General features: G+C 39.2%; 3 protein-coding genes across 3 annotated transcripts; 1 reads left to right on the top strand and 2 right to left on the bottom strand.

Annotated features, from left to right (window-relative positions):
- Positions 1 to 2905: 2905 nt before the first annotated feature.
- On the bottom strand, positions 2906 to 4555 carry HAM4 (GRAS family transcription factor). The gene has a single exon (XM_088945655.1). The coding sequence runs from the start codon at positions 4553 to 4555 to the stop codon at positions 2906 to 2908; it is 1650 nt and encodes a 549-aa protein (XP_088801781.1).
- A 12421-nt stretch (positions 4556 to 16976) lies between these two features.
- Positions 16977 to 20283, top strand: LOC148850945 (RmlC-like cupins superfamily protein). The gene is made up of 5 exons (XM_088943853.1): positions 16977 to 17291; positions 17406 to 17581; positions 17693 to 17773; positions 17981 to 18265; positions 18366 to 20283. The coding sequence occupies exons 1-5, from the start codon at positions 17015 to 17017 to the stop codon at positions 20103 to 20105; spliced, it is 2559 nt and encodes an 852-aa protein (XP_088799979.1). The 5' UTR covers positions 16977 to 17014; the 3' UTR covers positions 20106 to 20283.
- A 127-nt stretch (positions 20284 to 20410) lies between these two features.
- On the bottom strand, positions 20411 to 23755 carry CYP721A1 (cytochrome P450, family 721, subfamily A, polypeptide 1). Its single transcript, XM_088943854.1, has 4 exons — positions 23036 to 23755; positions 21544 to 21788; positions 21015 to 21384; positions 20411 to 20932 (listed from the first exon to the last, which is right to left on the bottom strand). Exons 1-4 carry the CDS (start codon positions 23522 to 23524, stop codon positions 20519 to 20521), a joined length of 1518 nt encoding a protein of 505 aa, XP_088799980.1. The 5' UTR covers positions 23525 to 23755; the 3' UTR covers positions 20411 to 20518.
- Between the last annotated feature and the right edge of the window lie 1121 nt (positions 23756 to 24876).

Here is a 24876-nt window from a genome sequence, read left to right as displayed (position 1 = left end):
AATAGAGCAAGAAAACTAGAGGGTGTAGAGTGTCAAAGGCAGCATTCCCTTGTATAGGCGTTCCGTGTTTGACTGCCCGTTGTGTTTCTCGTTCGTTAGTAAAGTCCTAGGTCGAGCCATTCTTTGACATGTTCAGCACTATTGGTGGAATTGTTAGCTTGAACCATTAGACTGGCCAGACAATGCATCGGTTAGTCGTCCGTCGATGTTCACCACATGTCCACCCGTCAACTGGGCTTCATTAAGACACGAGTCTTTTCCTTGACGTGTCAACTTCTAAGGGGCATGGATTATGGCTGCCTAAAAAAGAGTATGGATCACCTACCAACAAAATAAGTTCCAACACCCTACATCTCATGTCCTACTTTTATGGTGGACCCCAATTTGATAGTAAGATGGGTAGTGGATCAAGTTGGTAGGGTGTTGGAACTAGACTTGTTCATGGGTCGGGCTGGACTTTTACTCTTCGTTAACATAATTTTTTTAGGCCTGAGCCTGAGTCTAGTCTAACCAACGGGCCTACAATTTGGGCCCGAGCCTGGCCCTCATAAAAAAAAACCTAAAGCCCGAGCCCAAGACCAAAGCCCGACCTAACAAAATGTCTGAATTCTCCTCTGAGAGTGAGAATTGGGACTCTGAGATGAAAACTAAAACTTTATTAGAACAGAACTAAAACTAAGACACGAGTCTTCTCCTTGACTTGACCACGTGTCAACTTCTAAGGGGCATGGATTATGGCTGCCTAAAAAAGAGTATGGATCACCTACCAACAAAATAAGTTCCAACACCCTACATCTCATGTCCTACTTTTATGGCGGACCCCAATTTGATAATAAGATGGGTAGTGGATCAAGTTGGTAGGGTGTTGGAACTAGACCTATTCATGGGTCAGGCCGGGCTTTTACTCTTCATTAACAGATTTTTTTTAGGCCTGAGCCTGATCCCAACCTAACCAACAGGCCTACAACTTGGGCCCAAGCCTGGCCCTCATAAAAAAAAAAGCCTGAAGCCTGGGCCCGAGCCCAATGCCCGACCTAACAAAATGCCTAAGTTCTCCTCTGAGAGTGAGAAATGAGACTCTAATATGAAAACTAAAACTTTATTCAAATAGAACTAAAACTAGCATACCAAAAACTAAAGATAACGAGAGAGAGAGAGAGAGAGAGAGAGAGAGAGAGAGAGAGAGAGAGAGAGAGAGAGAGAGAACCTGGTCACCATTGAAGAGAGAGAGAGGAATTGTTGGTGGCGCCGGTGCCTGAGTTAGTGAGTTTGCCTTTGAGAGCGGGAACTAAGGCTCTGAGAGTGAGAACTAAAACATCATTCGAACAAAACTAAAATTAACAAACAAAAAATTGAATATATATATATATATATATATATATATATATATATATATATATATATATATATATATAGATAGATAGATAGATAGATAGATAGATAGATAGATAGATAGATAGATAAGAGAGAGAGAGAGAGAACCTGGTCACCGTCGAAGAAAGAGAGAGAGAGAGGAATCGTTGGTGGCACCGGTGCCTGAGTGAGTGAGTTCACCTCTGAGAGTGAGAATGAGACGTTAGATTGATGGGGAAATTGGGAAAGGGTCAGTCAGATTAGGAATTTAGGGTTTAGAAAATTAGAAATTATAAAAGTCGAGTTGGGCCAAGCTTGGACTGTGCTTTTTTAACAAGTCCCGAGCCCAATCCGAAAAATAATCGAGTTGAGCTTTTAGGCCCGAGATCAAGTTTACAGGCAAAAAATTCTGTTTAAGTCCGTTCGAGGGCTGGGCCGGATCGTCGGACTACCTGACTCATGAATAGGTATAATTAGAACATATTTTGTTGGCAAAGGGATCTCAAGTCCCTTACGATGCATTTGGAAATGATGTAAAACGTCATCAATGTAAATAGTTACGTTGGTTAAATTTTGTTGGTGGTTGGAAGGAGTGTTATCAATGTAAATAGTTACGTTGGTTAAATTTTGTTGGTGGTTGGAAGGAGTGTTGACGGAAATTCCACTCTACTTCAACTTCAATTTTGTGTACGTTTGAATAAAGTAGAATTTTACATAGTAAATAAATTCAATTCTAATTCTACAGAGCAAAGTTTTGCATCTATTATCAATATAAATATTACATCGACAAAATGGATATAAAATTCCGCTTTTCTCATGCACACTTTTCGAAATTCAAATGGTTACTTTTTATGGTTGAATATAAAACATCATCAATTTACACCGATGACGTTTTAGGTTTAAAACGCAACCTTAAAAACAAAATGCAATGAAGAAATGCACTTATGCATATTATATTTTGAAAAAGAAGTAATTACGATTTGGTAGAAATCAATTCATTGTATTACCAAAAAAAGAAATCTATTCATTGTTGTGTGCGAGCATGTCTATATATGTGAGGAGACAAACACCTTTGACATGTACACGTGAATGAATATCTCCAATCCTATTCGCCAGCCAGAGTATGATTACCATCACAATCCCGACGTTCTGATACTAGGCCGAGCCAAACGAAGCATAAAGTTCGAACCAGTAGTATTACGTGTGAAATGCCGATTGATACAACCAATAGAAAGAAAACCAGAAGATGAAGTGATGAAACCACCAAACCATGGCAACAAAGAAAATTCCCACCATAGTAATAATAATGATAATAACACATATTCTGTTCAATGAGAATTCAGGATAAACACATTTCGTTCCCCATTCCCCAACGAAGTTATACAGAGAAGTCTTCGTTAGTCATTGTCTTCTCGAACGAAAGACCCATCTACAGTTCTACACCATTCATTTATCACTAAAAAGAGCAGGAAAAAAAAAAAAAACGGAAGCCCACCCAACTTGAATTTGCTGGTCGGGGGAGACTGCAGTCTGCAGAGTCGGAAAATATGCATCAGCGGCCGGACCTCCACGCCGACGTCGCCAGGAGTTCCCTCCCTTGCCAGCAAAGCAGCATGGTGGACTCTCTTTTAGCCACGCGGAACCCCCTGACTTGCCAACGCCTAACCAGACAGTCGGCTTGGGTTTCCGTGAACTCGCTCAAGCGCACTGGCCGTAGTGCGGAGAGAGCGAATAGTTCCTCCCACGGTGCCATGCGATATCTGGCTGCGTCCACGGCGGCCAACATCTTCGGGCGAAGTAAGTATTTCTCAATCTTTCGCACCACGTCCATGCCCCGTGTGTTACCCGCGTCGAGCGATTCTAGTACCGAAGTGTAGAACTCAAGCGCGCCAATGAAATTCCGTCGAAACGACGGCGTTGCGGTATCTCTACAGCCATCAGCGTCCACGAACACGATGATCTGAGGTGACATCCGTGATAGAACTCGGAGGAATTCTGGGATGGAGCTGGAAGTATTGAGATATCTAAAAATCGTTGGAGAGAGATTGATGGCGGTCGTCTCGCCATTGAGGCACTTGATGGAGTCGAACAGTATGACCTCGAAAACACGAATGATCACGAAATCAATTTCAAATCGAATTCCAAGCTCGCGCGCGAACTGACAGAGATTGTCCTTTATCAGGTTCGCCTCAGGAAACGATTCTTCCGGTACAACAGCAGTAATTCGAAGAGACGAGGGAGGAACGTTACGGGACCTGGAATTGCTTGCGATCTCTTGCATGAACGACGCCCATTGACCTCCGAGCCCAATCTCGAAGTCTATTATGTGTATGAATATGGCTCCATCAACGGCCTCGAAAAGCGCCTGATTAGCAGTGAAATTCGCGAACTGAACAACGGGAGAGATTTCCCAGAGGGCCTTATAGGCTCTGATCTTGTAAACTATCTCGGATAAAGAGAGAGAACAGTCGATCCGGTTGGAGCCGGTAAGAAGCGAAAGGAGAGCTTCCTTGAAGTAAAACGCAGCTCTCTGAAGCGGCTTTCCCATTGGAAATTGCAGCCGCTGATTGAGCCGCGCCAATATCGTCAGCGCGGACTGTGATTCGTTGGATTCGAGGCACCCAGCAGCTTGAAAGAGCTGATCCAACTGTGAACAATCGAATTCGATTCCCTCTCCACCGTTGCTCCCAATCTGGTGGAAATTGTTCGACAGATTGAAATAAGTCGGACTGTGGTTCCAGGAGGCGGCGGAGGGATGATTGAAAGCAGGGACTGAGTGAGGAGAAGAGCCGAAGAAGGAATCGGGCGCTGTGAGGTGAGAAAAATTTGGGCTTTGTGGTCCGTGGGGACCGAATTGGGGGAGACTTTTGGACAAAGGGGCAGAATTGTCTTTCTCCTCCAAAGCCCACATCATCGAATCCCAGTCGTCCGATGACAACGGGAGTACATGGTCATCCCACTGAAAAGAAGGTTCCTCTGACGACACGCCGGAGAAGGCCGGGACTGGGTTAAAGGAATCTGGGACAGCGGCGACGGGGCTGGAGCTCCGACGGAGGTCGAGAACCGAAGTAGGTTCATAACAAGAAGTGCTGCTGACGGCGGGCTGGTTGAAAGTGTTATTTTCTGCAGTACTACCGTTGCAGGAAGGCGATCTCTGATGGAGGAAGTGATGGTTCGTGGGGATGTTGACGGGGCTCTTCATGGCTTGGCTCTGCGGTGGTCTGGAAGCGGCTCAGAAGGTGGCGTTGGCCGATGACGGAGGAGAAGAAGAAGAAGAAAGAAATTAAAAGCAAGCCTAGAGGGTAGAGCTGTTGAAGCTAGCGTAGCGAGTCCTTCTGAGTTCTCCTTCTCCCTCTTTCTTTCTTGCGGTTTTAGAGTTTGGAAATGGGAATGGGCTTTTCGTCGTTATCATTGCTGGCTTTTTATCTTTGCGTGCATGGGTTATGGTCTTATGGTTATGGATGTGATGATGGATGCATGCAACCATGACATGGTGTGTATTGGTGAGTGATGAGGCCGTGAGGACCCTTTCATTCCTTTCCTTGGAAGCTTGTAATTGAAGGTACGTCTTTTAGGCCTTTTACGCGACTATGTGGGCTTCCTGGCTTGTGGCTTGGCTCGTCGTTTTGATGCTGGGTTGAACCATGGTTGGCCACTACACGAGCTGGTTCAATGATGGTTTGGTTCTAATTAAATCAATTCTTTTAATAAAAGACTTTGGCAAGTTTGGGAGTGCTCATTGAATAGGGTTAGATTATGATGACGAAAAGACATGATACTAAAGAAATTACAATCAATCAACCAGCGTAGTAAAAGTAGTTTTCATCAAATTTATAAGGATTGTGATTGATCAAAGCCTTTTCCATATATATCAATAGATTTTCTCTATTGAATTAATACTTATTCTAATAAGTATTCTGTATTCATGAATCTTTGGTGAAAATAAATTATTTTAAATAGGAATGATATAGGTATTTTAAAAATAATGTGACAGGTCAAGACAATAAGCCATTATTGAATAAACACGAGTTTAATCTTTTTGAATAAATACTTATTTTTTCCAAACACCAATAATTGCTAATTGGTGTGGTCCTAGCTCAAAATAAGTATTTATTTATTTTCAAGCACTGCCAAGCTTGGCCTTTTCTTGATTTCAACATTACGTGCATTGATGTTCTGAACCACAATTGAGCCAACATTTCAATGGTTCATTTCTGATCTGCAACTGGTTGTTACCCATCCTTTTATCATTAGGCTAAACAAAGAGCTGGGGGTCGAGCCAAAGTCCAAAATAAGAGAAAGCTGAGCGAAGTTGGAGAAGAGAAAGAGACTAATGCTTGCGTCATTTTCCATGTGCAGGAGACAGACGACTAAAACAATAATAAATATAAAATGGGGATTTGTTCGCCCCGCCAGTCAGCATGCAATACGAATAGCTAAAACTAGATATGATGTGGGGCCCTGATTCAACATTGAGAAAAAAAAATAAAGAAAAGCAGGACTAGGGCAGTAGTAGGGCTACGTATGTGTTTTTCTTTCAATCAATTGTGAATTGTCCTCTTCTTTGTTTGTTCAGTTCAGCAATAAAGGGAGAAAAAAAACTCAATTTAGTTAATATAGTTTCAGGTTTTGCTTAAATTTCTTATATGCCCCTGCTGCTTATAAATATCAAAGATGCATAGGAAGTAGGAACAAAACTTGCCACTTCTGTTCAATGGAAGAGAAAAGAAAAGAAAAGAAAATAGAAAAGCTCAATAAAAACAACAGAATAGTTATGAAATTTAAATGGGCGGTTGGTCACTTGGTCCCATGAATTGTTAAGATGGTGACTGAAAGATGGAAGTTTCTTTAGGGGGCGATTGATTTCACGAGCAACAAGGATTTCACTCTCTTTGGCGGGTAGCCACGAGAAGCACAATATTTCCTTGAATAACCAGTGGGTTCATTGTTTCAACAGAGGCAGAGGTCACACTGTCACAGAAAATAAGTTTTTTTCTTTGACAAGGTATGTAGGGTCCCCTGCTATGTAACCTATATAATGCCTATAAAGGGTTTGCCAAAAAAAAGTCGGGAGGGGGTGGGCCGATGGGGGAAAGGGGGTTTAGGTTTATAGGATACTCTTTCTGCCATGGGCCCATAGCCCATTTCACCCTCCCATGGCCTCGTCCGAAGGTTCATACTTCATAGTTGTGTTTTCATCACATTTTAGGTATTTGTTGTAATTACATTTTGTAAAATATATATTTAATTCACTTAAAATGGCTTCTTTTTCTCGCACTATCAGAATAACTCATTTACTTGCAAAGAATTAGTAGAATCATGAATGTGACCATTTTGGGTGCATTACCATTGCGTATACACGTATAAATGCATTCATTATATACAAACAAACATACATTTCTAGATGATCAACTTTTATTATTATTATTATTGTTATTATTATTATGGACTTCATTTTTGTGGCTCATGATAATCTTGGTACATACAATTTAAAAGAAAAGTATTGGCAATAGTGATAACCTGCACGGTCTACCTAGGAGGAATGTTTATTATTCTTTGTTCTTATTCTTGTTAACCTCAATTCTGAGCTCAACTACTTTTCATGGATTCTAAGATTTAAGAGAATCTGAAAAAAAAAAAAATCTATTTAATTTCACCAGCATTATCATCTTGGAAGGGTTTTCTCAGGTCATCCTTTTGTTCTTTATCCTATTTAAAACTTAAAATTAAGTAACCACCTTATAATTTTATGTCCAATGCAACACTATTTTTTGGGTAACTAACGTTGCCTTTTGGACAAGCTTCAGCATATTTATGCTTTCAAAGTAAAAAAGCACAAAGCCCCAATTTAGGCTTTTTGCTTCAGAACTTAAGAATTAATGTTTTTAGCTTCAGACTAAAACACTTTCTGTCACATGCTCGAAACACTTTTTGGCTAAAATTTATTTTTCACAGCCCAATGGTCAAAAGCCAAAGTTTATACAAACAGAGCCTAATTTCTTAAAACTTAATTTAGAAAGATTACAAATACAAATATGTGAAGTGCAAAATCTTATATTTTATATGTATTTGTAATCTTTCTAAACTGAAACTTATGAATTTCCCCGCATACTTTGCATTTCTGCGTTGAGTTGGTATGAACAAACATACATCTAAAAAAAAAAATCCTGAACTTCTCACTCTTCGAATTTTATGGGAAAACTGCTAAATTATGAAGGGTCTTGTTTTTGATAGAGGAATTGATCAATTCAAAGCTGCATTTGGCATTCCTTATTTTAAGGACTTTTTTTTTACAATTAAAAGCTAAAAAGGAGATAAATCCTTAAAATAAGAAATGCCATTATATTATCTTCCAACCTAAGAAAAACCCATGAATAAATTTTAATTTATGACCATGAATCATCAATTGAATCATATATTTCCTTCTAAAAATCCCCCTAAAAGCAAACGCCCATTGATCATCTATTTCTCAATCAAAGGAACACTATGACTTCCATAGATCTTGAACCTACAGTTTTTGCTTGGAGCTAAAATACTAGAATCTACACTCCATGAAAAGAGAGGGAGAGAGAGGGTTAACGTGGCACCTGGAAATTGTTCCAGAGGCCAAAGCGTCAGAAATAGCAGTCCAAAAGCAGAAAGAAGTGAATCGAGGGGGGGAAGTACAAAGCAAAATCAACATATCCTCAGAATCCCCGTCATCCATGAAGAGGACCCGGTAGCAGAGGGGGTGGCTTCCAATACAGATACGCTTTTAACATGGCAGAATGACCTCCACTACTCCCAACCCTGCCTTTTTGGAGTGGGTGATCATGACCCTCCTTTATGCATCGATTGATGGAGATTAGAATCTCAAACCTCCTTTTGTGTATTACAAGCTCCCCCTCTGACTAATGACTCCCCCTCTGACTAATGACTAATGACTAATGACTCCCACCCCCTAATTCCCAAAGTTAATTAATAGTGTTTACAGATTTTTCTGTCCTTGCTATGCTTAATTTCTCTGTGGGTGCTGATTCAATTGAACTCGTGGTCCAACGTGGCTAAATGGATGGCCACGTGGCAAATTGAAACCATTTACCAGAAAGATCAGATCAGCCCCAAATACATATCTCCCACATTTTTTTAGCAGATATCCCTCCTTTTAGCCTCATGTCCCCGGCTCAACTTTTGTTCATACAAGTTTAACTACAGTTATCAGGTTTCCGATAATGTGGCAAACTACTTTGAGCCCAAGTGTCCTAGTCAGAGTATAAACCCATATATGAGTGGTCATGAATATGCCACGTGTCCATAGATCTTGCTTTGTTCAGACCACATATTTTCGCCATATGATGGAACAGCTCAGGTGTTTGGACAATATGGTTGGGTTTGTTGTTAAAAACAAAACAACTGCCACATCAGGAAAAAACAATATAATTTTACTGATGTGGCAATCCATATTGTTGATTGTTGAACACTTCCTTAGCATTCGAAATTCTTGCAAAATCCGAATTTGCTTTTAAAGCTAGTATCTTCTTCACCTTCTTAGCTTATCAATAGGCGGATATGATTTTAATGGAATCGTTGTACATGCATATTCTATGTTCTTCAAATATGTCTTTGTTTAATTAATTAAACAAAAACATCAGCAGAGCAATTAGTTAATAAGTTTAGCTTTGGTATTTTCCAGTATGGACTTCCACATCAGCAAAGTCATTTTTATTTTTTGCTGGTGTGGCAATTGTTTATGTTATTTAGAAAACAGTCATATATGTTGACAAACACCTCTTTAATTTCAGTGATGTTTTCCTTATCTGCGTTAGAGTTTGCTACAACCTTGCATTAGACTGTCACTTTTGCTAGCAACAATAATGGCATAGGAATGTACGTAACATTCTGAACCGAGCAATGCATCGCCAAAAATTAAATTACTCTTCAAAACTCTTATAAATGAAATTAAATATCTGTGTTAATATTGTCCTTTAACTCGGCTCCTGGCGTGTAGTAATTTTTCTTCAAAGCTCTGATCAATAAGATGTTTACACAGACTCTGCCTCTGCTACGATCATGGTCACAGTAGAATCAATCTTATGATCCAATCAAGATGCAGACAATTCAATAATTTCGAATTTAAAATAATTAGGTACCATGTCAGTGTTTAATTAGACCTCCCTAGTATTGGACGGGTTTTTCCGTTTTTAAATGGGGACAGAAAATATATTTTTTGCTTCGAATCAGGAATAAGGCTTGTATATAGTACATTGAAACCGTGCTCTTAAACTTAGTGATAAATTATTAAAATATTTCTAAGTTTAATATTAAGTCCCAAGTGCCAACAAAACCGGTTCGAACCCGAACCAGAGACATCGTAACCTGGAAAAGAGGTAGTGGGGAGAGAAAGAGACTGGTCATTGACGTGTGGGACACTAGGAAGGAGGGAGTCATTCATGCTTTCCGTGAAAGCCCTAGAAAATGAAAAAAGAGAGGGTTTGAATATAAATAAATTTGTATCTTTTCAAGGTAATGTCAATCATAAAATGGAAGGGGGTCCGACGGACGGACGGATTGATGGCTGAACGACGACTGCGGAACATATTCTCCTGCTCTCCCTCTTCTCTTCTCCCTCACTCTCTCCGTCTTTCTCTCTTTCTCTTGGCCGCCAAAAGAAGCCACAAAGCTTTTGATCGTGAGCGTTATCTCTACGCTCTCTCTCGGCTGCATGACACAATACCGAACACGCTCGTGTTGCTTGCTTTTACCATGCATCCATGCATCATATCTCATCTCCCCCATCTTAACCGACAAAAGCAGTCAAGTGGGCCCATGCTTTTGCCTCCTCTGCACCCAATCGTCTTGGGTTACGCCGCTCTCACTGGGTCCCACCTCTCACTTCCATCGACACGATTTGATGACAAGCTTTTTCTGTTTATTTATTCGTATTTTCATTTTTTCTTTTCCTCAATTTTTTTTTTTTTTTTTTTTTTTCTGGGGGGAGGGGGTAGAATATTTCTTGGCTCAGTTAGGGCTGAGGAGTGAGGACAACGTAGCGTATCTCGCGAGCTACCTACTTTAAATGAATCCGGCACTACCCAGTGCAGTTTGCAGTCGGACCAGTGGACAGTGGTCCCCGACAGCAGTTCGTGCCCCGAATCGTGCTGACGTGTGAACGAAAACATCGTACGGTCACTGTTACACGTCACACGTCACTTCATTTTTCGATTTTATACGCAAAAAAGAAATCGAAATAAAGGTAATAATAATCTCTTACGATATCGAGATCTGAAAGAGAAAGGATTCTAATCTAACGACGCCGTAAACAGATCACGTAATAGGGAGCCTTTCTTATCCCATCCTTTCTGCCTCCGAGTAAAACATATCTAATCCATTGGTTTTTCCATCACATCCGTGCTCCACCGTGGAAAGTTAAAAAGAGAGACGGCCATGTCTGTACTCGGCACTCGGGTTTTGCTTGGCAGGGTGATGATACAGTAGGAGCACTCACATTGAATAAGCTGTTCGAATCCTTACGTGTCCAACGCTAATTGGTCCGAAATGCTGAAAAACCAAAGCAGATTTTAAGTGCCTCAATTTCCAAACCAATGAGAGACTTTTACGGATGCCACAATAAACTAGGGCCCACCTCCACCTAGTCGTAGGAAGTAGGAACAACTGAACAAGAGATCGTCATAGCTCTTCTTTTGCTTCTTTGTCCGTTTGTCGTTTCGTGTTCAACGAAGGCAACGTGTCAGACTTACGCCCAGTTTAAAGGTTTGACTGGGCTGTCGTTTAACGTGGGCTCACCAAACATGAGTTAAAGCCCATTTTCATAAGATTTAACAAGTACAAATCATAGGATAAATATCATTTCAATTATCAAAGGCATGTCCCCCCCACACTCTACACTTCTTCATTACGTTGACTAATTTGACCAAAGTGGGCTTTCGGGAAGTTCAGATTTTCCAAAGTAAATGAAGATGGGCTATGGGTTATGGGCCTATGGGTTCCCTTGTCATCAAGTATTGAAGAACTTAGAGAGGCTTTGAGGGCTGTATAGTATATACCAAATCCAGTCTTACTGGCAAGAGTCTCACGCTTTAGCTTTTGCAACTACTGTTTGTCACTTGTGGTTAGAGCCTTAGAGAGGAGGAAACGATGCTTTAGGAACTGTTACTTTCCTCTCTCGGACTGTTAATTGAATGATTGTCAGCAACACAAGGATGTTCACCGACATGGAGCACTATGTGGAACAGTGGAAGCATCTTTTTACAAGTGGGATATTAAGGCCAAGCATGCATGAGCAATTGGAAGTATGTTGTGTGAGTTTTATTTATACTGGTGTAACATATAGGAGTGCAAATGGGTTTGGGGGAAAATCTGATTTACTTTGTTTTTGGCTTTGTTTGTTTGCAGTGCAAATCTGAACTGGGCATAAACTTTGCATCCAGTTCAGTTTTGCATCTATTTCTTTGTTATTATAATTTATATTCTTACTTGATACAAAATTTGTTACTTTTTTGTTCTATTTGCATTAAAAAAAACTGAAACAAAATTTATACCACCTTCCACTTGTGTCAATTCTCTCCTATATAAATTGGGGCTACATCACCTTGCTTCTTATCTCACTCCCAAACAAATCAGAATTTACACTCAAACTATTTGCATGAAAGAAGATGAAAAATGGAAGGTTGTTTATTAAAATGGGATGCAAGAGATGTGGTCTCCACCTTCTGTGAGCGGCAATAAAAGAGGAAGGTGGTATGAACTGCTAATGATACAAGAAGTGCAATTTTTCTATCAAGTAGGGTTCAAATGAATGAAAATCTAAAAGTTTTGCATCCAGTTTGAATTTACAATGCAAACAAAGGGAGCCTAAGGAGAAGGTTGTAGATATCGTCCTTTACCCTTATCTTAATTTGATATGAATAATATTTTATGCTTTAGTTTATTCCAAAAAAAAAAAAAGGTTCCAATATAAATGGGCCTGGCCCTGAGCGTGCTTAATATACAGCAGTGCAAATTCTGATCCATTCTTGGTAGTTTGGTTCCAACGTCGAAATTGGCTTATCTTCGATAGGGAAGCCATGGGGTCACTCTCTTCTCTTCAGGCTCTGTTTGTTTGTAAAATGTACAGGAGTGCAAATTCTGGTTCTTTCTTTGTTCCAGGTTTCAATTTGTTTTGTCTGTTTATAAAGAGTAAAATTAAAAGTAAAACAGCATGAGTCTCCTGTCTGTACGACAAAAAAATGGAAATGGAAGGAAATAAATTTGCATTGATGCAAAATTAAGAAAGTGCAAATAGGGGTGTCAACGTATTTAAAAATCTGATTTCGAATTCGAGATTTGGTATAATCGAATCGAATTCGAATAATCCGAATATTTAATCGGTTGATTTTGGATATCCTATTCATACCGAATAGCTAATCAGATTTTGATTTGGATATGATCTGATTCGATTCGATAAATATCCAAATTCGACCGATTATTTAATTTATATATAATATATAATTTTTTTTAAATGTTTTATATGATTTATATATATATATATATAAATTAAATTATATATTTATATAAATAAAATGTTTATTTTATATATTTATTAATTATCTAAAATAACTAATTAGTCGAATTCGAATCGAATCGAATATTCAAATATTTAATTGGATTTGAATTCGATTATTAATTTTCAATATCCATCGAATATCAAATTTTTTAATCGGATTCGAATTCGGATATTGCCTGATCCGATTCAAATTTTATCCATTTACACCCTTAAGTGCAAATGATTTGGATGCAAATTCTGATTTGTTTTTGTTTCAAATTTACCTTGTTTTATTTGATTGCAGTATAAATAAAGTAAAATAAGACCTGAAACAAAATGCAGTAAAACCCGAAATAAAATTAGACCAGAATTTGCATTCTTTTCATTTGCATTCCCATACATTTGTACTTGTAGCCCAATACTAAAACAAGGTAGTCTAGAAAATTTCTTCTTTTTTTTTAAATTTTTATTTTTTTATTCCAGGTCATTTTCAATGAGATGCTCTCCTCCCATAAAAAATACCTAAAATCTCTCTCTCTCTCTCTCTCACTCTCACTCTCACCCCCTCTCTCTCTCTCTCTCTCTCTCCTCCGGATCTCCTGCCCACACCTACCCACAATACACCACCCCCGTGAATTGGGAACATCTCCCCCTGCATAATACTATGCAGAGGATGAGATGTTCTCCATATGTGGCTGTAATAAATGTGGGCAGGAGATCCGGGCTCCTCTCTCTCTCTCTCCACATGTTCCCAATAGAGTCCAGATCTCCTATCTACGAGAAATCTGCCCACGTTGATCACAGCCACACATGGAGAACATCTCATCCTTTGCATAGTATTATGCAGGGGGAGATGTTCCTAATTCACGGGAGGTAGTGTATTGTGGGTGGGCATGGGCAAAGTTCTCGTGGGCAGTAGATCCAGAGCCTTCCCAATAACCCTACATAATATCCTTTCCTAAACTTTCTCCTAAACTACCTCCCCAACTATCCCCATCTTTCTCCTATATTATCTCTAATTTAGTAGAAGTTTCTCTCCTAAATTATCTCTAATTCCTATTTATTCGATCCCCAACTTTTTATGTATATCTTTCTAAAGAATGTTTGAATTTAAAAAATTATTTAAATATTCTAAAAAATCATATAACAACTTTAAAATAATAATTAAAAAACACAAAAATAATTATAATAGATTTAATAATATTCATATTATTAATAAATTTATATTTTTACAAAATTCATCATGAAATTATGTACTAACAATATAAATTATGGTTTTATGGGTTATTGAATTTAAATGTTATTCAAATAATAAAATTGTAACATTAAAAATAAAATATTATTTAAATATTTCAATAACTAAATATCTTAAATAACAAAATATTAAAAATAACTAAATAATTATATAACACGATATTTAATATTATACAATAAATTCAAAATAAGTAATGAAAAATTTTATATTATTTATATATGATTTAAATATTTAAATAACTAAATATTTTCACTAACGAAATATTTAGCATAACTAGATTTTAAATAGTTAAAAATAATGAAATTATGTAATAAATTTTAAAAACATCTTCAAACTAGAAAAATAATTATAACATAATATTCGAATTAATAATAATTTAATATTTTATAAAATTAATAACGTAGTTATGTAATAATAGTGTAAATTATAATTTTATGGATTATTAAATTCAATAAATAATTAATATTTTAAAAAATAAATATTGATATTATTTAAATAACTATGTAATATTATAAATAGCTAATTTCACTTATATCAATTAATAATTCTAGAAATATCTTTCACAAAATAATATTTATTATTACTAATTTTAAAATCTGATCCTATATTTTAAAAAAATTAATATTTATTGTAATTATTTATTTTTTTGTGATAAGTATATTTTCATAAATTATGTATAAATATATTTTTGTTTCGTTTTTTTATAGAAAATTTTAAATAATTATTGGAGATTACTGTTATTTAACATTTTAAGTTTAGTTTATTGTACTAATTGTATTTTTTATAATATATTGTTTAATATTTTAGTAATTATTGTATTTGTTATATTTTATTTTTATTTTTTGTATTTTTATTAACAATATATTTTCAATAATTGTGTACTTTTGCTATTTATGTAGCACGATCTGACTCTCTCTACTAGCGGGCAACTTGGACGTCGGACTAGGTAGGTCGCATGGATGAATTGCAAGAAAAAAGAAATTAGAGTGTCTGAAGTCAGTCAAGTCTACATAAGAAAGTTGCCTCTTACGTCGACCTGATGTCTTGTTGGGTCGTTTGTAGTTCAGCCTACCGAAGTGGTGCCGAGGTCATCAAGGCGGTTGTGAGGTGTCCGAAGTGCTCCTGAGGTCTGCCTTCGTGGTGCTGAGATGTTGTATGACTGTTATGAAATGCAACGCGTCATCACGTCATTGGAGGACCAAATCACTCCTCACCAGTTATAAATTTTCAATAATTTTGGAGATTAAACTATTGTTATTTATTAGAGATTAGACTATTAATTTAGATAAAATTAGGAATGTTCATAAGTTGGTTCGGTTTGGTTTTAGGCTATTTTGACAATCAAATCAACCTGGTCAGGTTGGGGAATTGGTCACCGAAAACTATAAACGAAACTAATCGAACCTGGTCAGGTCGGGAAATTGTTGAACCAAAGCCAACTGAAAATTCTAGAAAACCAACTAACTTGACCCAAGTTGGTCGTCTTGGTAGATTTCGTCAATTTGATGAACAACCCTAGCTGAAATTAGTTATTATTTTTTTGTACTATAAAAAATTATTAAAAATAATATATAAAATATAAGGGAAAATCTATAATGCTGGAAAGATATGGTATTGAAAGAGTTTTTACCAATCAAAATCCACTCATGAATTTTGATGAATAACATTTGATTGGCAACAGGTATGATACTAGCTGATTTGTTAAAAAAATTTTAGCTATCACATGTTTCCCATATCATAATAGACATAGCAATACTCGCGGTCATGGTACCCAATGGCAAGACACGATCCAATCTTGGACAAACCCCAACTCGGGGTGTCAATTAGACAGGATTTGGCCCAATCTGATCATCCAATGTGAGTCCATTATAAATGGACCTGATCTAATCCAATTCAATGAATATTTTGGATTAGTGTAATTTAACGTCTGAACTGTTCAATTTATTCAAATTTGTGTTAATTTATTTAGATTAATTCCAACCAAAACCCAATCCATTCCATTGACAGATCGGATATTAAGTCATTCTTTAATGATGGATCTGACCCAATCCAATCCAATAAATATTTGGACCATTAAATGTAAACTGATCCAATTCATTATGTCTTATCTGTCCGTCTAATCCATAGAAATTGATTTTGGTTTGAACGAGTGCAACCGAATATTATTCCATTAAGACCCCTAACCCCAAGTGGTTGAGCCAGGCCTAAAGTGTCAACCTCAAGCCCAGTCACGGTTTCAACAGAAAGAATTATCTTGGGTTTCCGGTCATGCAAATCCACTCAGTCCCACGCCAGGTGACAAGTTAAATTACGGTTTAATCGACCAGATCTATCATCTAACGGTTGGAATTCGTGACCATCATGCATACACAGTGGGATCAATTAATTCGTGACCATCATGCATACACAGTAGGTGACTGTTGAATTGGGATCTTCTGTCAACAATACTTGTTCCAACTCCCTATCAACATGATCTGACAGACACATCTCATCACGATATCGAAACCCACCATATACGAGATGTGTGGTGACTGGTGTCGGATCATGTTGGAAGGAAGTTGGAACGTATTTAATTGGATGGTAATCCGGAGTCCGGACTGTAATTATTTGTCTTATACGTGGTATGATACTATGATCTCGAGGAACCATCTGGCGACAGAGGAAATGGTCTATTGAGACAAGTAGATAGAAAAGAATCATTTCACTACTAAAATTTACCACACTGAACAGGGCTACGAAGGTGACACGTTTCAAAAAAGTGTACACGTGTTGGATAAAAAGACACGTTACTCCGTGGGTCCTCTTCATTGTTTCTCTATAAAGGACGGACCTTGTTTCCACACCGACCAGTAGCACGCACACTCTCTCATCTGCATGTGAACGAAATGTTGAAGAGAGCTTTAACTTGGCAATTTTTCTTCCTCCTTTTCTGTTCTTCAACTGTTATAGCTTTGGAAGATGATGTACATGCTATGAGGCCTCTGTTCACCAAATATAGCCGGAGAAGCATTACTTCGACGGAGTTCGGAGAGATCACAGCCGTGGAAATCAGTGATGGCAGCACTGGAGGGACCTACCAACTTCAGTTCATCACCTTGGAGCCTAACTCGCTTTTCCTTCCTGTACTATTACACGAAGACATGATGTTTTACGTTCTCACAGGTGAAGCAAATGCAGTAGCAGTGCACGTTGCACCCATTTGTATGGGATTCAACTTTTCCTTATTGCTTTTCCTTTTTGAAGCATATGCTTGTGCATGCATACCTGTTGGTGCAGGGAGCGGGAGTTTGAATTGGGTTGATGAAGAGGGCGTGACGAACCAGATAGACGTGAAGCGAGGTGATGTCTTTAGAATCTCTTCGGCTTCATTTTTCTTTGCGAAGAGCAGCTTGGAGTCGACAAGGGAGAGGCTCAGGATTTTTGCCATCTTTGACAATGCCAATAATGCGCATGTATGTGAGCTGATTTTTAGAGTTTTCAAAGATTCGATCTTTACATACAAATTCTTTTAGCCAGTTGATTGAATGGTTGGTATGCATGGATTGAATGCAATTCTCATGCAGGAGCTCTCTGTTGGGGCATACTCGAGGCTGAGTGACCTGGTCTTAGGTTTTGATTGGAAGATTCTCCAGTCAGCCTTCAAGGTAAGAGAGTTCAAAGCCTTTCTTCACTGCAGGTCTAAAGTAGAGTGGTCATAATTGATGTCAGTAGACCATAATTCGTCCCAAGTAGAGGTGGATTGAATACAAGTGAACCAGGGTTGCTTAAACTATACCCATTTAAATTAATTGGCTAATTGCTTGATTAGAATTTTCAAGGCAGAGCTGTTAATTCTTAGTGCGAATGGTCAGGTCTCTCCAGAAATGATAGAGGAGATAAAAAGTGCGGCTAAGCTTCCAGCAATTCTTCATGTACCATCGAAGAATGAAACAGAACAAACCAAATGGCAGGCTAGAATTATTAAGGCCCTTATGGGAAGTGGCTCATATGAGTTGAACAAAAAGAAGAAAACAAAGATATTCAATTTTCTGAAAGCAAAGCGAGATGTTGAGAATGCAAATGGCTGGAGTGTGACGGTGAACAAAAAGGACTTAAAAGGTTCCAGCTTCGGAGCTTTCATGGTGAACTTAAGCAAGGTTAGCTGCTTGAAAATTTGTTGTTTCTACGAAGGACATGTCAAATATGCTCTTCCCTGCACAGGCTACGCTTACTAACAGTGTTTGTTGCTCCATGAAGGATTCCATGATGGCGCCCCATTGGAATCCAATGGCAACGGAGATAGCAATTGTAACGCACGGAGAAGGAATCGTTAGCATTGTCTGCTCGAGCAGCACATACGAGTCGTCGTCGGACTGCAAAAACATGAGGTTTAAGGTCCAAGAGGGAGATGTCTTCGTTGTTCCACAGTTCCATCCCATGGCCCAGATGTCATTCAGTAATGACTCTCTTGTTTTCATGGGGTTCAGTACAATGGCAAAGAAAAATTACCCCCAGTTCCTAGCTGGGAAAAACTCGGTGCTTCAGACATTAGATAGAGACATTTTAGCTCTGTCCATGAATGTGTCTAACAAAACAATTGACCGGCTATTATCTTCTCAATCAGAATCTTTCATACTGAGCTGCCCATCATGCGCAGAGGAGGAAGAAGCTGAAATGCAGGAGGAAATTGAGAGGGAAAGGCAAGAAGAGGAACAAAGGAGGAGAGAGGAGGAAGAAGCTAGGAGGGAAGAGGAGAGAGAGGCAAGAGAAAAGGAGGAAGAGAGGAAAAAAGAGGAGGCTAAGAGGAGACAAGAAGAAGAGAAGAGGCAACAAGAGGAAGCTAGAAGAAGACAGGAGGAAGCAGCGAAAAGGGAGGAGCAGAGGAGAGAGGAGGAAGAAGCTTGGAGGAAAGAGGAGAAAGAGGCAAGAGAGAGGGAAGAGAAGGAGAAGCAAGAACATGAGGCTAGGAGGAGACAGGAAGAGGAGAAGAGGCAACAAGAGGAGGCTAGAAAAAGACGGGAGGAAGCAGCGAAAAGGGAGCAAGAAGAGGCCAGAAGACAAGAAGAAGAGAGGCAAAAGAAGCAGAAACAGCAAGAAAAAGAAGAGGAAGAGTGGCAAGAACAAGAAGAGGAGGTAAGGAGACAGGAAGAAGAGGCCAGAAGAAGACAGAGGGAAGAAGCAAAATGGGAAGAAAAAGAGGCCAGTAGACAAGAAGAAGAAAGGCAAAAGAAGCAGAGGCAAGAAGAAGAAGAAGCTCGTAGGCAACAAGAAGAGGAGGCCAGGGGACAGGAAGGAAAGAGGCAGGAGAGACAGAAAGAAGAAGAAGCAGGTCGTTGGCAAGAAGGGCAACAAGAAGAAATGAAGGCCAAGAGACAAGAAAGAGAGAGACAGGAGAGGCAGAGGCAAGAAGAAGAAGAAGAAGCATCTCGCAGGCAGAGACAAGAAGAAGAAGCCCGTAGGCAACAAGAACAAGAAGAAGAGGAGACCAGGAGACAGGAAGGAAAGAAGCAGGAGAGGCAGAAACAAGAAGAAGAAGAAGCATCAGCTCGTAGGCAACAAGGGCAACAAGAAGAAGAGGAGGCCAAAAGACAGGAAGGAGAGAGAGAGGAGAAGCACAGGAAAGAAGACGAAGAAGAAGAAGAACAGCAACAAGAAGAGGAGGCCAGGAGACAGGAAGGAAAGAAGCAGGAGAGGCACAGGAAAGAAGACGAAGAAGAAGAAGAAGATCGTAGGCAACACGAAGAGGAAGTTAGAAAAGAAGAGTCGGAGGAAGCCCAAAGGCCAAGGGGAAAAGAAGAACAAGAAGCAAGGAAAGCAGAAGACGAAGACAGAGGACGAAGGGAACAACCAGAGACGGAGGAGAAAGTAGCAAGAAGACAAGAAGAGGAGAGGCAACGAAAGCAGAGAAGGGAGGAAGAGGGTGATCAAGGCTATGGTGGTGGAGGCGAAGGAAGAAGAGCCTTGAGAAACATAAAGAGAATTGGACATTACTTCTAAGTGATCGTCAATTATTACTTATCCATTACCATCTATTTAGCTTAGTTATATGCAAATAAATCTCTTACCATGTTTCAGGCTGCTTTTAATGCTTTTTTTTTTTCATGTTTTCTACTTTCAAGCTATGTATCTTTTGCCCAAAAATAAATAATTAAGACTATGTAGGTGCTTCCTTTTACTGGTTTTTTTTTTAACTGTTGGTCTCTTGAGATAAGAAGTTGTCTCTATTTCCCAATTTGGGAGCTCGAGCTGGAAATAAGGCTAGAGGGCTCGATCTCCCCAATTCTAAGCTAAACAAACACAGGTTAATTATCAACCTATATAAACTATTTCTATCCATCATTCAACCAGTTTACTTGTTCTTGTACTAAGCATGTTCTATTTCTATACACATTCCGGTCCCAAATACATCCTCATACCGTTCTAAACACAACCTGGGCTCCGTATTGAGGCTGAATCGTTAGAAACTGCATAGGAGCATGAACATAAGATGGCGATGGGACAAATGAAAATCTATGGATGATTATAGCCAGAAGAACTTTTGCCTCAACAACGGCTACATTTTGACCCACACAGATCCTGGGACCTAATCCAAACGGGAAGAATGAAGCCAAATGCTTTCTGGGATTGTTGAATCTCAGCGGATTGAACTCATCGGCATCTTCACCCCAAATTTCAGGGTCATGATGGACGGCGGTCATGGCCAGATACAGTTGCGTGTTAGCAGGAATGTTAAGCTTCCCTAGCTTGACGTCCTTGTTTGTTTGCCGCATCAACATCACGGCCGGTGGGTAGAGGCGGAGTGCTTCATTGATAATCATGCTTACCTGTTGATACAAAGTTAGAATTTGCTTCTGATTGATAGTTCAGATTTGTTACGCTTTGAAAATGAATACAAAATGAACTTACAATTTTGAAGTCATTCAAATTCTCTGCAGTAGGCAGCCCAACATCACCGCAGACGCAATCAACTTCTTGGCGTGCTTTGCTTTGCCATTCTTGGTGTAGTGCTAGAAGGAGAATCGCCCATGTCAAAAGGTTGGCACTAGTTTCTTTCCCTGCAAAGTAAAATGTCTTACATTCATCTATTATCTCTTCCACACTCAGTCCTTCAGTCTTCTCGGTTTCCGACTGGTTTCTGTTAGTCGACATCAATAGGCCAAGGAGGTTCCTGGAATTTTGACTTGTTTCACCATTAATCTCAATCAGCCTCCGTAGCGATTCTCGAATTTCCTTCTCTAGCTTCCATCTCCGTCTGTTCTTCTTTGTGGGTACAAACCTATGAATTATTTGTGCGGTGAAAACTACCATCGTCATCAAATTTGGCTTCTTTAAGTCATGCTTTTGTAATGCTCTTGTATATTTGTAGTTGCAGAAGCAAACAAATGAAAATGGGAAAAAAATTGAAAACGATTTGACTCCGTTTGAATGTTGTTACCTAAATCCGGGAATGTACACGCTTCGTAGAGCCTGCGATACGAGGTGCATCTGTTGTTCTTGTAATTGGAAGATGTGCTTCCCCTCTTCGTAGCTGCTACCAAAAGCCGTTCGTGAGATAATGTCAGCAGTGAGATTATGAAGCTCTCTGTTCACTTCTATCTCGATTTCATCTCTTTCGCCTCTCTTTTCTTCCCACTTCTTCAACATTTTTAATGTGCTACCCACAATTTCTGGCACCCATTCCTGCACCAAGGAGTAAGTTTATCGACCATTTCATTGTTATTTTGCGTTTAAGATGTGGACTTGGATGAAATGTCCAAATCTGAGTGAAGACCAATGTTGCAGCTCTGAACCTATTAGTACTATTACAGAATCACCACTACTCAAAGTTTCAGAGCTACAGGGGAAGCAGGTGGTTCATGAACAGATTGGCTATGTTCAACCGGATTGACAGGTGAGATGAATGGGGTCGACCCTTTTCGGTGGTTTACCAATCCGTATGGATCCATGTTCTTATCAAATATTGGAAAAATCTAAGCTGTCGGAAATACATGATACCACAAAAGGTTTGACCAATCAAACTACCCTCCCCCGTGAATTTTGATAACTACCATCTGATTTGGATTGGGTTTGGTTCTGGTAGCGGTTTAAGTTTTGGTTATTGGTTGGATCTCCGATTGAGTAAAATGGGTTGTGCCGTTTGGTGGGCCGTCACGACCTAGCACGGTCTGTTAGCTACAGTGATGGACCATGCCTGGCACGACATGAACCTCGTTTCGGGATGGGCTAAGGGTTTGTAGCCCGTGGCTTGGCCCACATTACACCTCTAGAATATAGTGATTTATCCTATAAAACAAATAAAATATATAAATTATTAATTTTATTTATAACTTGTAACTTTCCAAGTTATTTGATTTTTTTAAAACTTTATTATGATATTCTTTCCAATTTTATTATAAATTTGTAATTTTTTAATTTTCATTATTTTTTTTCAATTTTTTTTCAAAATAAAAAATTGCCCAACCCGACTAGTCCCGGCCGGTAATCTGCAGGGCCTGGGCCTGGGCCATGGGCCGTCCCGGTCTCCCCTTTTAGGGAATTCGTGCCAACTAGGCACGCGGGCCGGCCCGGGCCCACATTACACCTTGGCTAAATGGCTCCGACTAAACTAATTTCCTCCATTAAAAAAGCTTGAAACACTCGAACAAGTCAAACGATAAAGATTGTCAAGCTGTCTGTGGGCTCGTATGCCTAGCATTGCTCCTTGTAACGTCATCCAAAAAAAAAAATTTAATTATCTGAGTTAAAGATGAACAGAGTTGAAGGAAAGGGACCGACACGAGATTCTCAGAGACTCAGACCATGGTTATGTATGCAAATGGTGTAATCTAGACGCCCACTACATCATAAAAAAATGCACTAATCAATTAAAATATGACAGAGACAGAGAAGCAGAGAGCGAAGGGGGAAAACGGGAGCCGGGAGCTCACCTTGACTCTCTCCATGTTGAAGGCCTGGTTGGTGATCCTCCTGTGTCTAGCCCATTTATCACCCTCCAGACCAACCAGCCCATCTCCAAACAGTTGCTTAGACAAAGGATTGAATCCAATCTTCCCGAAAGCGCCGTTCGTGTCGAGCAGAATCTCCTTGATCATGTCCGGATCGGCGATAGCAAGCCGAGGTTTCGGGCCGAACCAGTAGAGAAATGTCTTGCCATAGATAGTCGACCAGGTATGGTAGTGAGGCATGACCCTGTGGATGATCTCATGACTGACAGGCATCATCGGCTTTGCTTGAGCCTCTGCGATCAGTCCACGGATCTCGGCGGCGTTTCCGAAGATCAGACGGTAGCCTGGGCCTCGTATTCCTTGATTCCGGAAGTGAAGCTGGGTTTTCCATGGAACCCAGATGAGGGAGTGTATGGATCTCAGCAAGATGTAGAGAAGAAGAAAGAAGACTCCAGTAACAAGAAGGTGCATGGTGGCGAGCGGCCTGGTGAAGATCGGAGAGAGAGAGAGAGAGAGACGCTATCGGGTTGCAGTGAGCATTTTAGATTTTTTCTTTGACAGATGACGGTTTATTTATTGGTGGGCTACAACATCGAAAACAGGTTGCACTGGCTGGCTGTAGACTTTGGCCCATTGATTATTATACTTCTTACCTATTGGCCCATTGATATTAAACACGGGATTTCATTTCAGACTTTTCGATACAAATACGACACCAGCGATCCTATTGGCTATTACATATAGGGTGCAACTTGAGCGGGCCCAATCCTAGCCCAAAGCGATCTAGCCCGCAATTTTATATAGTTTGAGTTCAATTTTTTTGGTCACCCTTGAACTGGGTTTGGACCCAAAATATAAGTTTTTAAATATTTTGGACTGGCTCAGGGCGCCTTCAAGATGCTCAAACCTTGTACGATTTTATTCCAATCCAAGTTAGCCCGGATATATACATGTATATTTATATATGTAGACACATATTTGCAAGTATAAACATATTTTTTTTAATAAATACATATACACATATGGATATTCATTTTTAGTCTGGATTAATTGGCCAATCCAAATCCAACCTAAATTCAACTTGACCCCGAGCTCAATCTGAATGCATCAAATATTAGTGTGAACTGGGCTCTGATTAAATAATTCGGATTGGGTATGGGTTGAATCCAGCCCACTCGACTTGCACCCCCTAATTATCTATTCTTTTAGTGTATTCCCATTTTTTGCTGCCAACACGAATACGATGGGCTTGGATACTTTGACTTGATGGTTTGCTAACAAGTAACATTCATTCCCCATCACCCGATTTCCCGGCTCAGTTTTGGGACTGGGTCAAAAAATAAAATATAAAAAAGTTTGAATTGGGCTTGAGAGTTTCATTTGACACAGCCTGATCGTATAAGTATACAGTATGGTTCATAAGTACACAGCCCAATAAAGAATGGATTTCCACTGTTTTCAGTTTGTGAGAACTAAGAAGGCAATTATCACATGGGGCCCATTTTCTCAGGATGATTCAGAGGGCGTTATGAGAAAGGATAAGCTTAATTGATAAGCTTAATTTGATAGTTATTTTAGTGGTTGTGGGATCAATCATTTTGCTCAAGATGATTGGTCCGACGATCAATAAAACAGTTAGCAAATTCAGCTAATCTGCTGTTTGGTTCTATAACATGAATATCTTTGTTTTAGTTTTCATTTGTTTTTGAAAGGAGAAATCTCATAAATTATCCCTAAATTTTAGGAAATGGACTCATTATATCCCTATTGTTTACAAAGTCCTTTGAATTATCTTTAAGTTTTTTGACAATTAACTAAATCCT

Source organism: Nelumbo lutea, chromosome 5, assembly GCF_056320005.1.
Source record: "Nelumbo lutea isolate HS-2025 chromosome 5, American lotus-T2T, whole genome shotgun sequence".
NCBI lineage: Eukaryota > Viridiplantae > Streptophyta > Magnoliopsida > Proteales > Nelumbonaceae > Nelumbo > Nelumbo lutea.
The sequence above is the reverse complement of the archived record's forward strand: the minus strand, read 5'-3'. Positions and strand labels throughout refer to the sequence as shown.

Coding starts and splice junctions, on each gene's coding strand:
- CYP721A1 (XM_088943854.1), bottom strand. CDS start 23,524: ATGCACCTTCTTGTTACTGGAGTCTTCTTTCTTCTTCTCTACATCTTG. Junction 21,385..21,543: donor GTGTACATTCCCGGATTTAG/GTAACAACATTC, acceptor AATAATTCATAG/GTTTGTACCCACAAAGAAGA. Junction 20,933..21,014: donor ATTTGAATGACTTCAAAATT/GTAAGTTCATTT, acceptor TTGTATCAACAG/GTAAGCATGATTATCAATGA.
- LOC148850945 (XM_088943853.1), top strand. CDS start 17,015: ATGTTGAAGAGAGCTTTAACTTGGCAATTTTTCTTCCTCCTTTTCTGT. Junction 17,292..17,405: donor GATGTTTTACGTTCTCACAG/GTGAAGCAAATG, acceptor CTGTTGGTGCAG/GGAGCGGGAGTTTGAATTGG. Junction 17,774..17,980: donor TTCTCCAGTCAGCCTTCAAG/GTAAGAGAGTTC, acceptor GCGAATGGTCAG/GTCTCTCCAGAAATGATAGA.
- HAM4 (XM_088945655.1), bottom strand. CDS start 4,555: ATGAAGAGCCCCGTCAACATCCCCACGAACCATCACTTCCTCCATCAG.